The sequence below is a fragment of the Durio zibethinus genome, chromosome 9 (genome assembly GCF_047325235.1).
Source record: "Durio zibethinus cultivar Kanyao isolate XHJ-2024 chromosome 9, ASM4732523v1, whole genome shotgun sequence".
Taxonomy (NCBI): Eukaryota; Viridiplantae; Streptophyta; class Magnoliopsida; order Malvales; family Malvaceae; genus Durio; species Durio zibethinus.
The window spans coordinates 5,870,860-5,891,500 of NC_143170.1; the positions used below are offsets into that span (position 1 = coordinate 5,870,860).

At 33.9% G+C, this 20,641-nt stretch overlaps 1 protein-coding gene and 1 pseudogene across 2 annotated transcripts; both read right to left on the bottom strand.

Moving 5' to 3' along the window:
- Positions 1 to 657: 657 nt before the first annotated feature.
- On the bottom strand, positions 658 to 3,213 carry LOC111309418 (ethylene-responsive transcription factor CRF4 pseudogene; annotated as a pseudogene). Its single transcript, XR_016345103.1, has one exon. The product of XR_016345103.1 is annotated as an ethylene-responsive transcription factor CRF4 pseudogene (transcript).
- A 13,197-nt stretch (positions 3,214 to 16,410) lies between these two features.
- LOC111309429 (ubiquitin-conjugating enzyme E2 10) lies at positions 16,411 to 19,866 on the bottom strand. The gene is made up of 5 exons (XM_022908494.2): positions 19,607 to 19,866; positions 19,424 to 19,501; positions 17,980 to 18,107; positions 17,177 to 17,281; positions 16,411 to 16,802 (listed from the first exon to the last, which is right to left on the bottom strand). The coding sequence occupies exons 2-5, from the start codon at positions 19,491 to 19,493 to the stop codon at positions 16,659 to 16,661; spliced, it is 447 nt and encodes a 148-aa protein (XP_022764229.1). The 5' UTR covers positions 19,494 to 19,501; positions 19,607 to 19,866; the 3' UTR covers positions 16,411 to 16,658.
- Between the last annotated feature and the right edge of the window lie 775 nt (positions 19,867 to 20,641).

Consider the following 20,641-nt stretch of genomic DNA (forward strand, 5'->3'; position numbering starts at 1 on the left):
AAAAAGAACTTATCAAGCATGTTTTTTTTCAATTTAAAAAAACTAAAAATAAAAATAAAAAACAAAAAATGATAATGTTACCAAACGACCCCTTAATAATTCAAAATCTAAATTTAGTATGATGTGTTATGCCCCAATTCACCAACTCAGAAAACCAGCCAATTACTTTAAAAATAAAATCTGCCAAATTAACCTTTGGACCATTTCCACTTAATACTATTAGTAAATGCAATTTGCAATTATAACCCCCATTTTTTTTTTTTTTGTAGCTTGCATTCTTTTTCTTACTATATAGTTTGCGGCAACATAATTTCTTAAATGAGAATAAAAAAATTTTTAAAAATTGTGGAGAAAACAACGAAAAAGAAAAAGAGTCTCGATTTCACACACACGGGCTGCACCGACTCGGAGTCACTTGACCGGCCAAACCGTAAATTGCGCCCCTGTGCGGGGCAAAAGGAATGCCACCATGGCACATTCAAATTTCCACACGTGATGGACAGTATGAACCGACACGCCATCCATGAAAATTTCAAAACAAAGAGAATTGAAAATGCTTTTCATGACCCGTTTCTCCGTCTAAATTATACGTAGACTCTTTTAAAAACAGCCTTAATTATTTGTAACGAAAAAAAGTATAAAAAGAAAAACACAAAATTCAGCAAAAGAAAACTCCACTGAACTCTCCGTCTATTTTAACGGAGAAATTAAACAAATAAATAATACTACTTAACAGCGTTAAAAAAAAATTATTAGCCCCAATTTTTTTTTGTTGCCGCCGATCCAAAAACTACCGAGAAATCAGCAAGCAAACGGGGACGACACTCGTTTCGAAAAGGGACTAAACTTTCTCTCTCATAGTGCCACAAGAGGGTCTGGGAAGAACAAATCGCCGATGTCTTCAAAGTAATCGTCCACTTGATAAATTGAAGGTGATAAGGAGCAGCCAAAATCTTGGGGCGTATCGATTAACATGTCACTAAAATCCTCATTGAACAAGCTGCTGTCCGGCAAAATTGTCGCAGTATCATCAAAAATCGACATTCCTGGAACTGGGATATTGAAAAACTCGTCACGGAAAGGGAAATCGAGTGGCAAATAATCTCCCAAATCATCGGGCAAGTTTGTTGCAGTTTCCACTTGACATTCACTAGGAACCGGCGGCGGCTTACTCTCTTCTTCTTGGAGTTCCTGAACCGGTTTTTCCGGTTCGATTGCTTTTTCTTCACTTGATTGAGTTTGGAAGTTAAGAACTGAAGTTGGAGAAGAAAGATTGTGAGATGATTCGTCCCCTGATTCGTACCATCCAGGAACTGAAGCCACGTTAATGTTTTCTGGCTTTTCATTATTTTCTTTAGCTGGGGGAGTAACGAAGTTGGTCAAAGCGTCAGGCCCTCGAAGTTTGATTGCTGCATTATCATAAACCATGGCTGCTTCTTCAGCAGTGTCATAAGTACCCAACCACAGCCGTACACGTCGAGTAGGATCTCTAATCTCGGCCGCCCATTTTCCCCACGGTCTTTGCCGTACTCCTCTAAACTTCCTACCGTTTCCGTTGGATGAAGAAAGCTTGAGCGGTCTACGACAAGGCGCTGTGACGTCAGAGGCAGGGACTTTCCTTTTGCGGTTGCTGTTGGAAGTAATGGTGGTGGCAGTGTTTTTGCAAGCGGCTTCGATGTTGATCTCGTTGACGTAGCGTTTCACTCTCTGGCGACCAAAGAAGTCAGCTTCCTCGTCGCTGGAAGAGTCTGTTGCGTCAGGGTCCGTAACAGATACACGAACGATTCTCGGACCATCAGGGTTGTTGCTGTTGTGAGTAGGGTCACAATCGGAAGATGGTTTTTTGGTTTTTAAGGATGGTTTTCTGAATTTTTTGGTGACTTTTTTGTGTTCGGTGTATTTGATCGGACATAGGACACTTTGGTCCATTTTTGGCTTAGATGATTTCCCTTTTCTTTTGGAGGCTACGTTGTTTGGATGGTCTCAGATTCTGTCCGTTGGCATGGATAGAAGATAGAAGAGAACAAGGGTCGACGCAGGTAGAAGAATAAAGTGGGGAAAAGGCAAGGAACCGTGAAAGGAAAGCTTAAACCTTGGAAAGAGATAACAAAGACAAGGCTGAATCAGAAATCTGCCAATAGGTATCAAAAGGTTTCAAAAACACTATCAAAAACTTGAACAACCTTGAAAGATTATGTTTTCAGATATAGATTGGAAAAAGGGAAGAAGAGAGGGAAACAGAGAGAGAGACCCTTCAACAAAGAGAACCCTGGCAGAGGCTGAGAAGGGAAAAAGATCTCACAGACCCTAAAGATTTGGTAGAAAGCAACAGATATAAAAGGAGATACTGAACCCAGCAGAAAAGGGAAGTAAACAACTATGGCCTGTACAAAAAAGCTCCAGTAATTCCTTTTTTTTTGCCAACCCAGTACCAGGAAGTTTCTATACTGGTCACTATTCCCTGACGATTCCAGATGGAAAATCTGGAAAAAAAAAAAAACCCACTACGATTAGACTTCACTTCACGACTGAGAATGAAAGCAATCTTATCTGCAAACACCGAAGAAAGAGAAGAAAAAGGCTGCTAGTGTTTCAAAGAAACTATACGGAGAACCAAAATATTTCAATAAGAGTAGGCAAAAGTGTAGTATAGTAGTAGAAGCAGAGTTTTGGTTGCCGTGGAGTCCCAAACACTGAATTTGCCGTTTTATAAGATCCCAACAGAAATCCTGGATATTATTTTTTAAAAATAGTTTTTTTAGGTATATGTCTTTTATAATGATGTGCAATTTGGACGAGTCACGTACCTCTAATCACCAGCATCGGTTAGTCTCACACCGCAGATTCCGATTAGAAACAAGCCGCCACATCCCGATGATGGTGTATGATTTGGACACGTGTAGAATGGATCCCGTTTGGCCTTTTTTGGGAGGAGTTTGGCCTTATGGGAGAGCATATTCAACGTGTGACTCACTTTCGAACGACGCGAAGCATGTCACGTGAGGCTCATGTTACCCGGCCCTGTTATTCCATTTTAGTCGGTCAAATTGTTTGATTTAGGCAAAACTTCTCATCACCTTTGACCACTTGCCTTGCCTCGCTCCCCACAGATAATTACGCTTTCTTCCTCTAATGTGGGAGCTTAATTACTAATTAATTCTATGTAATTAAGTCAATAACTTGAGGGTACTCTGGTAATCTTCCTTGCTTCTTCGGACGTTACTCATGTTAGTTTAATTTCTTTACCATGTAAAGTTTCAACTTTCAATTTCAATTTTTTTATAATAGTAAAAATTTTAATTTTTACAGCCAGAACGAACGTGGCAGGCAACATAGAATTCGCCGCCATTTACATATGGATTTTGTACGTCTCTGGGTTTTTTCTGTTCTCTTTTCTGCTACTATCAAGACATGCATTTCCCACACGTCTTTACGGTGAGTGTCACACACGCTCTAAAATACATTCTCTTTATTTGTGAAAAGGAAAAAGGCGAATTGCAAATAGCCTTGTTGACAATTCAAGGAAGCGTTGACTGAAAAATAGTATTTTTATTAATAATTGGGCCAACATTGCAATAAATCGTTGGTTTCACATTTTGTCTTTTCTTTTTTTTCTAGGAAAAGCTTTCATATTCCCACACGTCTTTACGGTGGGTGTCACACACGCTCTAAAATACATTCTCTTTATTTGTGAAAAGGAAAAAGGCAAATTGCAAATAGCCTTGTTGACAATTCAAGGAGAGCGTTGACTAAAAAATAGTATTTTTATTAATAATTGGGCCAACATTGCAATAAATCGTTGGTTTCACATTTTTAGTCTTTTCTTTTTTTTCTAGGAAAAGCTTTCATATTCTTTTGCCGTAAAAGAAAGTGAGAAACAAGCTCCTCCTCCCGCGGCCGGCGGCGCGTTACTTTTGCATTAGTTCTGACCTAACGGTCGTGTACTTCCCCATTTGGGCTTGAGAGATAAAACTGAAAATGTCCTTTCCCATTTATTTTTTATTTGAAAATTACTGATTTGTGTTTATTAATTCTTATTAATGTGATATTTATAAATATTATAATAGATGTATTAAATCTTTCTAATTTGGGTAAGAAAGAAATATTAAATAATAAATATTTTAAAATATTATTTTAAAAAATTTTAATATATATTTATAAACATTTATTAATAACCCTTCAATTTTTTCACTATAACTCAAAAAATATCAAGTACGTTATTAAAGATGGATTTACACTATACTAAATATTTTCTAGCTTGAAACAAAGTTAAAAAAAAAAAAAAAAAAAAAGAGAGAGAATGTGAACTTTTATTTTTTAACAAAAGGTAAAATTGAAAATTTTAAACTTTGCCAACGAAATTAATAATTATCTCATCTAGTGTATCAAAAACAAATGATTAAAATACAAAAAGAGTTCTCACACTTTAACACTTTATTTGATTAACTCTCTATAATTTTATTTTATTAATATAAATTTTTATTATTTGATTTGTATTCAAATAAATCTTTATTTTAAATAAAAAATTAATTTATGTTACGGATATATTCAAATATAAATTAAGATATAAAAATTTATTTAAATATAAATTAAATTTTAAAAATTTATTTGGATGCAAAATAAAAGTTAAAAACTTATTTCAATGCAATAAAAATATAAAAAATTTATGGAAATAAAATATAAAGTTCAAAAACTTTTTAATCATTCTAACAAAAACAAATTCTTTAATATAAAAGATTACATGTAATACCAGGTACATAATAACTTGCATTTTTATTTTTTATGAAATTGCCTTTTGGAATTTGGGTATTGAAGTGGAGTGAGTTACTTTCCATAATAATTGCTTATTAAACTAATAAAAGTTGGCAAATTGCATGAGCTAGATTGCTAGAATATCTATAGACTTTAATTTCCCATTTTCTTTCTCCCCCTTCCTTTTCCAGAAAAGAAACAGGGTTTCTCATGATTTTTGGGGGTGGGAAGTATGTGTGGGAAACCTTGATAAGAAATCTATTGGCTAATGGCTTGCGTGATTGTTTTCCATCCTTGGAAAAACAGGAAAACTTTAGAACTGGACGTGAAACGTCGCAATTTTAGCCAGAATAATTATACATTACAGTTCTAAAGAATCTAAAATATTCCTTATCCATAAATTAGTTGTTGTAATTAAAAGCTTGATGTATCTCTAAAATCAATTTGCTGTATACAAAAGGATCTAATTTGAATATAAAACTATAAAAAATAAAAAATTTCACAAATGTAAGATAACAATGTCACTTTAACATTTCTGATGTTGCAAATATCCCTAGTAATGTTCCTATAATTTCGGCAATGTGTCACCTTTGATTTTAGATGAATCCAAAGTAAAAGCTCGAAGGATTGAGGAATTAAAATGAGTTAGATTACCAAATGCTAGAAAACATAAGTTTAGAATATTTTCTAACCTTAGACAAGGAAGACATGGATGTTTCACTATTGAATATACTTTTGACTTCAGAATTGTAACAGACTAGCTTCAAATTGAAGCAATAATCAAACATCCCACACCTATACATCGAACAAAAAAGCCGACTGTTTTGTTTTCTTTTATCCAATACTTTTCTCGCATGGCCTCCCCCCTTCTCATTTTCAACATTTAGTTCACGAAAAGAGAGAGAAAAAAAATTAATTGAGGAGAAATGTCCCTCATTGATTATTGGTTGTTAAGAACTCAACATCACTGTTAGACTAACGTATTTCTGAATTCTGAAAATTTGTCGATTTGCTTAGGCACTTTTTGGTTTATGTATCATCTCTTTGTGCTTAGATATATCTAATTTGAAGCATTATAAACAATTAATCATTGCCATGAATTCCTTTTTTTTTTTCTTCTCGCGATCGGTCAATAAAATGAAGATTCACGCGTATAGATGGAAAATTTCAGAAAATATATGGAGGTCATGATATGGGAAGGTGGTGATCATGGTTTTCTGTACAATGTTTTTGTCACATGAAACTCTTGGAACACGACATTAGGACTTTTTTATCGTGGTTTTCAAGAACTCCCACTGCCCCATGCGCCATTGGTAATTCTCAGCTTCCTTTTAATTTTGCATCATCGAAAGTTATAAACCTTAATTTGTTCACATGTCCTGACCATTTTCAAACTCAAATCATTAAGTCCAGCAATTAATTGAACGTACTAAAATGCGATCCTATCTGGTCCTACATCACATGATTTAGCATTTTGTCTTTTATTTTCCTATATACGTGTCCTCATCCGTGTACAGCATTGGTGGGATATACTAAAGTATAACGCCTTAATAATTTCAATCATTTAAGGGGAAAATTATAAAAAAAAAAATGTAGTGGAATGAAAATGATGCTCTCTTTCTTTTCATTTTGGGTTTTGAATATAAATAACAAACCTTGAGCAAGTCTAAGAAAAGTGGTTTTTCCCCTGAAAAGCCGTCCCCTCATAAAAATTATTATCACTGTGATCAAGGGACAGTCAGATACAGAGAGATAGATAGTTGGAGATGTTTAAAAATCCCAAGTTTTAGATGGAATTAATAATCATATGGATTGGCAAAGACAAAATTCAAAGGAAAAAATGGAGCTGTTTCCTTGGAGTCTGGCCCTCTGTTTCCCATCCTTCCATAGAGCCAAGTGAAATCCAATCATAAACAAAAGGAACAAAAAAAAAAAAAAAAGACACCTAAGGAAATACACCAAATTCGACAAATCACCGGTATCAGACCAAATTGGTGTTTGTTTGGGTTCTCTAACAGCGCAAATACCTACTTGGTTTTTTGTTACATCTGTTTGGTTTTTTTTGCTGGGAGACTTATGAGCGGGGGATAGTTAAGTCAACGAGCATCACGTCCAAGACTTAATTTTGTTTGATTCTTTTAATCAGAACTACACTCTAATCATCCGCTTATTATTCATGTTTTTAAGTTATTTAAGCATCAAGCACCAGATGCCTTTGGTTCCTGTGTTACCGGCTACTCATCCTCCTTCATGTTTTCATCAGCAACATTGGAGCAACTACACGTGTAACAGTAGTACACCTTTTTGCTGGTATCCTGCCTGAGCTTACTTACCTTTCTGTATACGTTTGGCTAATGCATATCCGAGTGTAATCCAACTAAATCAAGTTCAAATAACCATGCATTTAAGTACTACACATTAATTTTGTTAATGTATATTGTCTTTGTCATTAATTTTGCCTTTTTATTGAGTGAAATTTCACATGTGAATGTCATCTAGAACTTACCAATATGACGATTGAATGCCATTTAATACTAACTCTAACTAGTGTGACTGTTTTAAATGGTTGGCTGAGATATATGATGAGTTGGGATAAAAATCTCTAGTATTAAGCCCAATAACCAAATAAATACTACAAACTACTATATAAATTTCTTCTGGGGGTAATTAAGGTCATTGATTCTCCATCTTAATTTCTTTAATTAATTTTCTTTCCCTATTTCTTGGCCCTCCCTCCCCTCCTCCCTTAATTTCTTATTCTAGCGAGAAATTACATAAGATTGACTAAAATCAACTTTTAACTGATATAAATTCAGTGCGTTGAACAACGGAGGTAATGCACAAAATGTTAAGATTGCAAAAAATTTTGTTGATATGTTGTTTGACTGCAAGAGATTGCATTAATTGTAAGAGAACTCATATCTTAATTTTAAATGATTGATTGGGTACTAGTATATAAATAAATAAATATATATATATATATATATATATATATATATATATGAAATTACACAAGCCAGACAAATTGTCTTCAACATGTAGAATAAAAATGAATAAAAAATTTAGAATAATATTCTTCTCCCAATTCCTGTAAATTTTGGTCCACAGAACATGATACAAAATGGCAAAGCAAAGATTCTTACGTCCTTCTTTAAAACCACACATTTTTTGAAAAATAAAATATATTATGTTTGAAATATTAAAATTGAGTACGTAACCATTGATAAATAAGTGTCAAGAAATACCTAAACAAATAGTAGCAAATCTCAATAATGAAACAATTGAAAAATTAAATATTTTTTTTCAAGAACATGCATATAAAATATTGCAATTTAATTTAATTTAATGTCTAACTGATTAATTATCAGGAAAACCAAAATAGTACTTATTCACAAATAACAAAGATGAATAGAAGTAAAATGAATTTAACTTAATGTTGGGACCTCTGTTAATAAAAAGTAATTAGAGTAGGAAAATGTGGAAAACAAAGAGGAAAAAAACATGTTTTAATCACTATGTTTCTATAACTAATCCCACAACAAAACAATTAATTTAAATAATAGAGTAGAAGAGATATATTCTAAAAAGAAGGGCCACCTCCACCTTCATAAACATTGAAGCCTTACAACAATATAACCCTATATCGGTCTGAGTTTTAGGGTGTATGTGTTTTATTTTTTAGAACAAACAACTTTGCTCGGATTTTCGTGGAACCAAAATTTAAAGACTGATTAGAACTAGATATCAGATAGATTTAATTAGTCGAGTAGTACAACGAAACAATTCACATACTTCATTTTGAAGCAAGAGATGTTGGTCTCATCCCTCTTCTCTATTCTCTGTCTCTACTTAATCTGTATTTCTAATTTTATTTGTAATTTTTATGGCTCTGTTCTGTGTATATACATATATATATGTCCAGTCTGCGACATGATTAATGGGTGGATTTATCAAAGTTTTTAAATGAAGAGATAAGAAGAGTTTGTTTCCATGGCATGTTATCATGTTAATTCCAATCACATGCGTAAGCTAGGTTTCCCTTTTTTTTTTTTTTCCTTTGGGGTGAAGAAAAATCTACAGCTTTTAACATGCAAAAGCTTTTGGGGCATTAATGTTTATTCATAACAAGATTAATCAGCCAGTGATGAAAGTGCTCAACTTTATATCAAAATTAGACTAACTCGCGCGTTCGTGTGGATGCACGAGTTCAAGCTATTGATAATTAATCTAGCTACGTAATGGCCTATCAGCCAAAAATAAGTAAGTAAAAGGCACATGATATCCAATAAAAAGACAATAATATACAAGTAAATACCACATGGAGATTACCAAAGAGGAAACAATAGGCACAAAAGTTTTTGGCAATCTTTTTATGTCTTTGATTTTCATTTTTCGGGGTTAATTACATATTTGATATTTAATTAAAATATAATAAAATTTTCGATGTGATGTTTAAAATTTAAAAATCGTTATTAAATGTTTAAATTTACTTTCTTCCAATAATATTAGGATAGACAAAACTGTTGGGAAAAACAACAATACCTACGCGCAGCAACCACACACACAAAATAACAAGCTCAAATCAAGAATAAGAACACACAAATATATTTGGTTCGGCCCAACTCAAAATGGCCTACTCCAAACCTAATTCACTATCAAATAAATCTTTACAATTGTGAGACTTTTAGAATGAGAAAAGTCTTCTAAAACTCCTTACTCAAAACTTAACCCAAAACCAATTACACCCTTTTAATAGCCTACTCACTTAGCTATTCTCTTGGTGTCTAACTCTCTGGGGTTACAAACTAAAACCAAAACATCTTATTTATAAGGGTGAAACCCTTTATACCTTTACTAAACTCTCGATGTGGGATACAAGACAAACTCAAACTTACTTAACCACTTTCGATGTGGGATTCTGAGATTCAAGGCAAATCCCAACAAATCCTCCCTTGACTTGAATCTCCAAACACTTCAACAGTATCTGCAAAGCTAACATGCTTACCTTTCTTCTTTTCTTTCATCACAGGCATTCCAGCAACTGAGCCTCCATCAAACATGTACAAGTGATTGACCCTATTCCCTTGTAGGATCACACTATCATTCTTATACACTTTCAACCAATCATTACTACCATAAAATGTGTACCCCCGCGAAGCTAACTCACCTAAAGCAATCAAATTGTAGTGACAATTTGGTACATACCTTACATGACGAAGTGTCCTAATAACACCATTGTGAGATCTAAGGCGAACACTCCCAATGCCTTGAATCTGCACCTTTTCTTTGTTAGCAATCACAATATCTCCATACTTTTCATTCTCATCCAACTCCACAAAGCAACTCCTATCATTGCAAACATGAACTGTAGCAGCTGAATCTAAAACCCAACCTTTATCACTTTTCAAAGTCTGGGTCTCATCCACACAAGTTGTCAAAACAACATCATCATCATCAGACACGACAGCAGTAGTATCACTCTTTTCTTCACCTGATTTCTTCTTATCATTCGCCCTTTTGAAAGCAGCCATATCCCTTCTCAGCTTCCTGCAGCGCACTTGGATATGTCCCTTCTCACCACAATAATAACATTCTACATCACTGTAATCTCTGTCTCTTGACTTAGATCTCCATTTTGATCCATCAATCCTCTTTTGAGTCCTCCCTCGATCAAAACCCTCTACAGCTAGTGTACTCCCCCCAGGTGATGAGTTCTGAGCTCCCATAAACCTTTCATTCTCACGCAATAGAGCAGTCACATCATCCAACTTTAAAGTAGACCTACCTACCAACACAGTCTGAACTAAAGGCCTATAAGACTTGGGCAAAGATGCCAGCAAAATTAAAGCCTTCTCTTCATCTTTTAACTCATCAACAGAAATCGCTAGCAATTGAGAAACCAATCTATTAAACTCATTCAGGTGATTATGAAGACTCATACCTTCTTCCATCTTCAGAGAATACAGATCCATCTTCAAACATAATCTATTAGTCAATGACTTCGAAGCATAAATACCTTCAAGCTTATCCCACAAACTCTTCGGAGTACTCTCAGTCAACACATTGTACTTTACTTCTGGAGCTAACGCCAATCTAATAGTACTAACAGCCTTCTTCTGAATCCTATTCCAATTAGCATCAGACATTCCCTCAGGCTTACTACTCTCTAATGCCTGATCCAACCCTTGTTGTACTAACAGATTTTGAATCGTACTTTGCCATAACATAAAATTACTCTTTCCATCAAATAACGGAATCTCAAACTTAGGCATAGACATACCAGACATACCTTCTTCAGACATCTTCAAACACTGCTTCACGATCTCTTGGACCCACGAACCTCGAACCTCGCTCTGATACCACTTGTTGGGAAAAACAACAATACCTACGCGCAGCAACCACACACACAAAATAACAAGCTCAAATCAAGAATAAGAACACACAAATATATTTGGTTCGGCCCAACTCAAAATGGCCTACTCCAAACCTAATTCACTATCAAATAAATCTTTACAATTGTGAGACTTTTAGAATGAGAAAAGTCTTCTAAAACTCCTTACTCAAAACTTAACCCAAAACCAATTACACCCTTTTAATAGCCTACTCACTTAGCTATTCTCTTGGTGTCTAACTCTCTGGGGTTACAAACTAAAACCAAAACATCTTATTTATAAGGGTGAAACCCTTTATACCTTTACTAAACTCCCGATGTGGGATACAAGACAAACTCAAACTTACTTAACCACTTTCGATGTGGGATTCTGAGATTCAAGGCAAATCCCAACAAAAACTACTTGTTAATCAAATATCTGATATGTTTAAAAACAAGTAATAAAAAATGTCGTATGACACAATTTTATTGAATTTCTTAGCATGTCTTATTTGATTAATTATAATAATTTCATGTGCAAATTAATTGACTGAAAAAATATTTATATTATAAAATAAATAAATAAAAGCTTAAAAATAAGAAGCGAAGATAAAAAAAGATGAGGATCATCTAATTAAGTTGAGATTCACTCATAAATATGAGCTTACCCATAATTTATGATGATAGATACGATATACGAGTGAAGCTTCTTTGTGCACACTTCACTGAAACCCTTGATTTTTTCATTTTTCAAAACTCTTTTTTTTTTTTAATCCTTTTTGGCAATATTACATCTCAAGTGAGCTCACGTGTTTCTCGATTTTGATCAACTCAAAACAAAAAATATTAAAAAGTTTTAGAAAAAAAAATAATTCCAAAATAATATATTGTTCTCTTCTATAAGCGTGCGGGCATCATGTGCTCAAAGTGTTGAAAGAGTAACACATTGTGTAGCATCAGAAAGAAGGTTCACTACCGAACGTTTACCAAATTCAGTTTGACAAATTAATTATTATGGATCTTAGAGTATTTTCAAAGTTTGACAAATTATTCGAAATAAATTGGTTGATTTTAATCCACAAATTATTAAAAATGTTTTAAATTCATTAATTCTGTCAGCTACATGTATGCTGCTAAAATACCATAAAATTGACTATACATTAAGATCGCGTGAACGTATATCCACTTGACAAAAAGAGATGGATTTTTTTTTTAATTTTTGGATTGAAATTTATAATATTGTTATATGTATTTCATTCGTGAGTAATTAAAATTAATGTCTGATTATTGGACAAAATAATATTACTTTATACTTTTAATGTTGTATTTAACCAGTCTTATATTGACTTGTTTACGCATTAATAATCTTATAAGTAAATTACTACTACTATATCTTAATGGGAGAAAAATGAAAGAAAGCCTACGGGACGCAGGGCATGCATTTTTGTCTCGAGACTTGACGACAGTTGGAGACCGGCCTTGGCCCAGGGGGTCCTACTGACACTGCCCTGTTGAAAAACTGGTGACCGGCGCCGTTTACGCCTTCTCTACGACCAAAGAGAGGCACGTGTGCTTTCCACCCCTATGTGGAGATGATGTGGCCTTTGAATGAAACAATAAATTTATTAATATTGTGGAGATTATGGCGAGAGAGGTGGTTTGTTTTTGTATTGGTAATGGAGTTGCTTTAATACCATACACTTTTTGGCCAATGTTGGTTTGGAATCCGAAATTGCTCTGAAAATGAGAGAAATTAAGACCCAATTTTTTAATTTCCAGTTTCCTTTTTGTACCCCAAATTTAGGGTTTTTGTTTAATTTGGTGGACGAAGAACATGCATGTTTCATTGGTTTTTTCTCCTTTTAATTTTATTTTATTCCCACCATTTGATGTTATGAGGTGGGAGAATAAATGGGTTTGGTTAAATGATTGGTTTTATAATTTCAAAAAAAAGAAAAGGAAAGCCGTTAAAAAGGGAGAATATTGAATCCTCCATAGTTGACCACGCTCGAAAAAAATGGTAATTATCAAAGCGATGATCACTTTTTTTTTACCAAAAAACTATGTAGTAATTCATAATTTTTCATTCCCTACTACTTGGCATGACTGGATTGTTCGTGATTTTTATCAAACCAATATCCCGATCCCAATGGTCTGTCTAATAAATTTTTGATACCCTAAATCAAATCGAAGAAGTCTCTCTTAAGCACTCCAATTTCAGTTAGAATGTGGCAGAAATGAATTGATTGGCCATCTGTCAATAATTAGAGTTCAATTTCTTACAATCACAGGTAAAAAAAAGATAGGCCATCTTGTGGGGAAAACGTAATGGCTTCCATGAGAGCTTTTCATAATTTATGGAAAATCAATGTTTAAGGTTAATCATTTATATATAATTAACCAAACTACAACAGTGTACCTAAACTCTTAAAACAGGATTTCTGCAAGCCAACCAGAGAATAAACTATAGATATCAACAATGATTTAATCTATGATTGAGAAATTGATTAACTATATATCTTTCATGGTTCATGGGGCACCCTGCTGCTCAGCTTTTACGTACTTTCCAACCCAATTGGCAAACTTCATTGCTCGACACCTAAACGTTCTCCAAAAAAGAAACTAAAGTTATTCATAGTGGAACTGTGGGTGTGTTTGTTTGGGGAAGTCGCCAGTTTGTGATTCTCAATCTTGTGCCTTGTCTTCGGTGGAGACAACCTTGAGTTTCATTCAAACTGAGATTAGGTTCAGTTATTAAAATTAATTGGACCTGATTTTCGGGGACCATGCTCTCCTCCACTCCTGCCCACGACCCATTTGCTGGAACTATAACTAATTTTTTAATCTTGAGCTACAGAGTTTGGACTCATATTTTTGATGAATTGATGATTTCCATGGTTAAATAATATTAGACAAAAACCGACATGGGTCACTACGTTCTGATTTTTTAATAAAAAAATTTGTATTTTGAGGATAAAAAATTATTGCAGGGGTTGAAATTTAAATTTTAGATTTAATAGATGTTATCTTTAACTATACAAATCACTTTAGTTAAAGTAGATATAATATAAGTTCAATGAATGGGTTTTTTTCCCTTTAAAATAATTTTGAAGTCTGCATTCCTAGACATGGTTCTTCAGTTTCTTACTAGACTTTTATAGGGCTTCTTTCAATCTTTCTGGGTGTTGTGGCTGGTGAGTTGTGATATAGATATATTAAAATATTCACTGTACAGAATAATTTTATGAGCGAAATTACTCAATTGTGATTGCAAGGCATAAAAAAAGCTTCAAGTACATCTGAAACCATTTAATAAGTAGGAAACAGCACTAACAAGTTACAATTGGTATGGTTAAAACAGTTTCAATATTCATTTCATGAAAAAGAGGTTCTGGTAAATGTACTGAATATATCAGAAGAAAAGAGATCAGAAGATCAGAACAACCATATAATTAATCATTCTCTTCATTTATTTTTTCATATGATTTAAGTTGCAGCTTTCCTCTATTGTTTCACTACTATATATGAGCTCAACTTTCAGTAGTAATGAGAAATGCACCAGTAGTGGGCATTAATTAAACAAGTATGTGAATATGATGAGCAGAACTATAGAACTAGAATTGTTTTTCTCAATGCAAAAGCGGCACCCAAATTAAGTTGACTAAAAAAGGATTGGCATGGTGGAATGAATCATGTTCATGCTTGCCGCTGCCCCTGTTGGTGTTGGCTGTTGTTGCCGTTGAGAGGTTTTTCGAGGAAGATGAAGGAAAGCGACTCTTGTGGGGGTTCAATAGACAGGGCGTCATCAATGCTGCCGATATATTTGACTTCTTTGATTCATGAAACAATGGTTAATTACTAGTAATAGTAGCATATATATATGTTTAACTTACTGGTGAAAGTGGGAAGGATCACGAAAGAAGGATCTATGCTAATTTCTAAGTTGTTGGTGTTTGTGAAGTACGATATAATAAAAGAAACTTTTCCTAAACCCTAAAACCCTAAACAGTACGTTTTATTTCTATTTCGATTTATTTATGAGAAACTATTCCTACTTCTGGAGTATTTCTGGTCTATATGTACTTGTTGAACCCTAAACATCTTGTTTGGTGGCTGAATAAATCCTTATTACCACCAAAATACTGGCAAAGCAGGAGTTTGAAAAGATGTGGATCAGTCATCCCAGTAAAATACTTGTAACATACCAAATGATTCAAAATCAGATGTTCATAAACAATCCTGAAATCAGAAAGAAATTGGATGATCGATACAGGCATGATCATACTGAGCGGTAGTCTTCGATTGTAAAATCCATCTGTTTGGTTAGGTTTCGATGATTATGGAACATTGCAATCAAGAAATCTCGTATAAAGCAACAGATATTTTGGAGACAGGAGGTAGGAATTGCCCCTGGAAAGGCCTCGACTGAGCTTCAAGTCCAGTAACCAGCCCCAAATATAGATTTGCTGCTTTGCTATATGTGCACTACTAAACTAATATAAGTATTGAAAGCCTGAAATGAAGAAAATCTTATCAACTGTGAATGATTTGTATGTTGAACAAAGATAAACAACAAAACGAAAAACAAAGCTAATACATATGATATAAGTAAACATGATTACTTTCAAAAACTTGCGTATCACGAAAAGAAAAAAGGGACGCTGGAGTTCGCATCTCCTATCTCCAAACCATTTCTCTAGTTAATGGGCTTAAAAGATAGAAAAACCTGAATCACAAGCCCAAAGATTACAAGAGTAAACAAAGGTTTTTTTAGTAGACTTCAGTGGCCCTTTGCATCCTCCTCTCATGTGTTAATAGAAACAGAGGTTATTTTTATATATTTAAAATTTTCAAAAATTAAAAGCTCACTTCATTTGTATTAATATTTTTAACATGTAACATGTAAACCTAAAATTTAAATCTTAATATCTGAATTTTTTTTTTCAGATTACAACCTAATTTGTTAAAACCAAGAATTGAATAAACTAAAATTTTGTTTGGTAAAAAATGTATAAATCCATTAAATTATGAAATAAAAACTTAATATTTGAATTAACAAATTTAACATTTTTACCTATTTTCATCGTCCCAATCAAACTTTACCTATTTTCATCATTCCTGTCAAATAAATACTTATTCCTACCAAACTTCACCGATTTCCATCATTTCTTACAGCCCTCGTTCGCACTCTAAAAGTGGTTTAACATAATTTATTTATAAGTTATTACTATTCTTCCAACAACAACCAAAAAGAAAGGGGGGTAAAGGGGGTGAAGTTAAAGTTTAACTTGGGGTGAATAGTGAATATTTTCAATTTCAGGGAACAAGTTTCCATCTTCCAAAGTTACCTTTATCCATAGAACAACAGAAAGCAACATTTGCATTTCTTCTTAACTAAGTGCATGTTGTGGACCTCCTTGGTCCATTTTAGGCATTGAAGCAACAGAACAAACATTCATACATAGAACTGAAAAAACCAAAATAATAATAATAAAAAAAAAACATAGGGTCTTCCCCCGCACACACCAAAGCTCGTTTAGCCCATGGCATACTTCTGGGTCCAGCTCCTTGCAGTTGTCTCATACTTGTTCCTGTCTGTCTTGTACATGTGAGCAATCTCCGGCACCAATGGATCATCGGGATTTGGATCCGTCAGCAAAGAACATATCGATAGCAATACCTAAAAGATAAAAATCATTAAGTAAGTTTTAACCAATTAAAAAGATGTAACAGACAAGTTCCAAATGAAAAGGTTGATACTCCCAATTAAACCCAAAAGGCTTAATTACAGATTGAGTTTTCATTTTAGGTATTGGGGGTGGATTCTGCCACTTTTGCTTTGCCTGAGATAGTCATCAGGTTTGGACTCAGGGATTCAAGTTTTAGGTTGATAGGTTTGTGTTCAGGTTGTTGACTTCTCAATTTGATTTGTATTAGGTTTTGGCCATGATGGGGGTTGCTCAATCAGGTTGGATTCATTTTTGAAACCATTGAATATCCAAATATATGAGAGGAGTTTCAAACAGGAATATCAGATATTTAAAGGACAATCACCTTAGAAATCGTTAGTGCAGGACTCCATTGCTCCTTCAAGATGTCTAGGCAAATACTTCCATTGCTGTTAATATTGGGGTGGAATACCTTTGTTCTAAACGCCACCTGCAAAATCCATTATAATATGGAAAACATTAAAGAGAGACAGAAACAGAAGAGACGGAAGCAATACACACTCTATGCCAGTTCTATCTTTAATAATTATGTACTAAGCAACTTAAATTCTTACAAAACCATTAGTCAGAGCCAAATAAAAAAAATTCTACCAACCCGTAGCAACCTAATTTTTCATTTTAGAGGTTTTCTACCATTTCAAGCTTCTGAGTACATTTATATATATTAAAAGGACACCTAGTTTTCATGTAATTTTAATTTTTTAAGCTTTTAAGCCATGAGGTGGACCAGCATTTGGAAAGCAAGAAGCATTTCGAGTAACATGACAATTAAGGCTTCAATTATACTCAACAAAGCATCAGTAACTCTTCAAGAGCAAATATTATCAACTACATCCATATGCAATGGAGTATGAAACAAGTAATCCAAAAAAGAATATCTACTAAAAGCACAATCCTTAATTTCCTCAAGAATTGATCAAAAGCAGTTGAGAGAGAGATGAAGGTTTGGGAGGTCTTTCAAATAATGTAACTATGCCACTGGATTATAGAGGCAGTTGTTTGACACAGAATAAAAGCGAATGTCCAAAGACTTAAAACATTGAACCAAAAGGGAAATTTTGCATGCACACAAATGTCAGAGTAAACAACCTGCCCAAATGGTAAACAGAAATTACATATAAAAAGTACCTTGGGAGGTTTAAAGGGATAATCCGGAGGAAAATGAATGGTCACTAGGAAAACACCCCCAGCATAAGGACTGTCTGGAGGACCCATGATTGTTGCCTGCCAATGAAACATGTCTTCAGCGACAGGACCTGCAACATTGTCAGATAAACAATAGGCAATATGTAAGTAATAAAGTTCAATGATACTCCTCAAGCACTTGTACATACAACCAATTGCCGAAAACATGAGTGAACATAAGAAAACATGTAAGATATTATCTTGCAAAACATAAAAACCATCATGCAGATAAAAGATTCAGTATGCAATATGTAATGACAAGGAAAACATTGAGGTAATCACTATTATTACATTTCTTAGCTACTGCAAAAGGCACATATAACAAAACAAACAGCTAACAAAAGCTTTGGAATCCCTAGAACGGGTAGGCCTAACAACCAGACAACAGAACCAGTTTAGCACTACAGTTCATCAACTTGATAAAAACTCCAGAAATGAAGACACTTGCAATCAACTATGGTCATAAGCTACATAACAATAAGGGTTTCCTTCCTACTTTACCCTACCATACCTATCTTGGACATATCAGATACAGAAACAGCCTGGGGGTCAGCCGACATGACAATGTGAATATCAAAGAATTCATCTTCTTTCCTCTTATTATAAGGCGAAAAGGGGAAAGAAAACATCCGTCATGGGAAAATTTATCTTTTCCTTCCATTTCACTATTCTACCTTTGAAGTAGCAGACTTTGGAACGATAAATTCAGAACCAAACCAAAAGAGTTCAATCAATAAAGCCATCGCATGATGAAATGCTATTGTTATCACCAAAGTCTATGGTGTATTAAACGGTGTTAAACACCTTTGTCACCATCAACTGAAAACATATATACAGGCACAAGTGTCAAACATAACCTATAGTTTAGACATGTTATAGTCTATGACCAAATATGAAAAATGAGGACAACCTCCAGTTCAACAAACATTTGATTCATAAAAGCTTCATTTGAACATACTGAGATGCTAAAAGGTTATTATGTATGCTCTTAATTTTTATAATTATATTGGTGATTTACTTTCGATGCTATAATTATATCAGTCTTTAAAAGAATAAAATTTGCAAAACAAACATGATTATGCAGCAAAGACACCAACTCATGTTTCTTTTCCATATGTCGGCAGCAAACACAAAATTACAATAATTTCTAAATAATTACAAATTAATATTAATATTATTTTAACAATTTCCAAAAATCATTGACAAGTATATTAAGCATATCTTTTTAAATCCTTGATTTAAATCCGAAACATCTATACGAATAAATCTATCGTTTTACAGGAAGGTTAAAAAAAACACATCAAATTTGAAAAAAAATAAAAAACAGCGAAAAAGGTGATCTTATTTATATATATATATATATATATATATATATATATTGCAATACCTGCACTGCAAGATGTCGGGGGATCCTTTTGTAAATCCTTCAATTCCTTCAAGATCCGCTTCGATGCCATCGCGAAACCTACGATGCATATGCCATAGATCAAAAAATTAAAACAAAGCAAATAAAAATAGAAAAAATTTAAATAAAAGAACAATTAAAAGCGATAAGCCGAAGAGATCAAACCTGAAAAGATGTATTTTGAATTTTTCTTTTTTTTGGTTTTGAAAGATCTTTGGGTGCGTAGGAGAGGAAAGACTAGATCGAAGAAAGATAGAAGAACAGAGAAAGAAACAAAAAATGAGGGGCTATTTATGACGGGGCGTGGTGGCGGTATTTTATAAGCGTGTGGACCGACTTCTGCTGAGCGTCTCTGATTGGGTTAATGTCATTCCGTGGTGGGTCCCAAGCTTTAGCGTTCTCTGTACGAAAATCACCCGATTTTCGGCGAAAGTGGCCGCCAGGAAAGCTTATTATTAAGGCTGTTTATTATTCTGATTTTCTGGGTTTTTTTAAATTAATTTTTTATTAAGTGGACTACCTCGTAGTTTTAGTCTTCATAGTTCTTCGAGGAAACGAAATCGAAATCAAAATCGGACCTTCAATCTTCCGACGTCGTTTAAGGCGTGGGTAAGGTGGGGGTGGGGGTGGGCGTGGCTTTCGGGTTCTTGATTCAGTGTTTGTGATTGGGTCCGTTGAAAGAGCGGGATGGTCATAAAATCCCAACGCTCAAACGCGGCTGTTAATGAGTTGGCTTTCTCTGGCCGTCCCGTTTTGGGTCAAAACCCGTGGATTTGTGTGGAAAAGACCCTGGCGGCCGGGCCCAATGATGAATTAACAATTAAGTTGACATATGCCAGTGCAACACAATTTCATCATTAAATAATTTTTTGAGAAAATTTTATTATTTGATAATTAATAATAAATTAGTAAATGATTCCTAATATTTATAACTTAATTATAATAGATAATAGTCTTTAGGTATTATTTATTGGTGTGAAGCTTCGACATGAAGATATTTTTGAAATAATAAAAAACTATAAAAGAGAAGTTAAATGCAAAGGCCAAAAATATTTTTTACATTTGTATTTCAATGCACAAATCATAGGCTTGAATGAGGAAGGTCAAAAAGAAAGAAAAGTAGAAGGTTAAGACAAGATGGAACCTAAGATAATAATGCATAGATGTCTATATTTATAGATGAGAGGCAGGAGACTAATA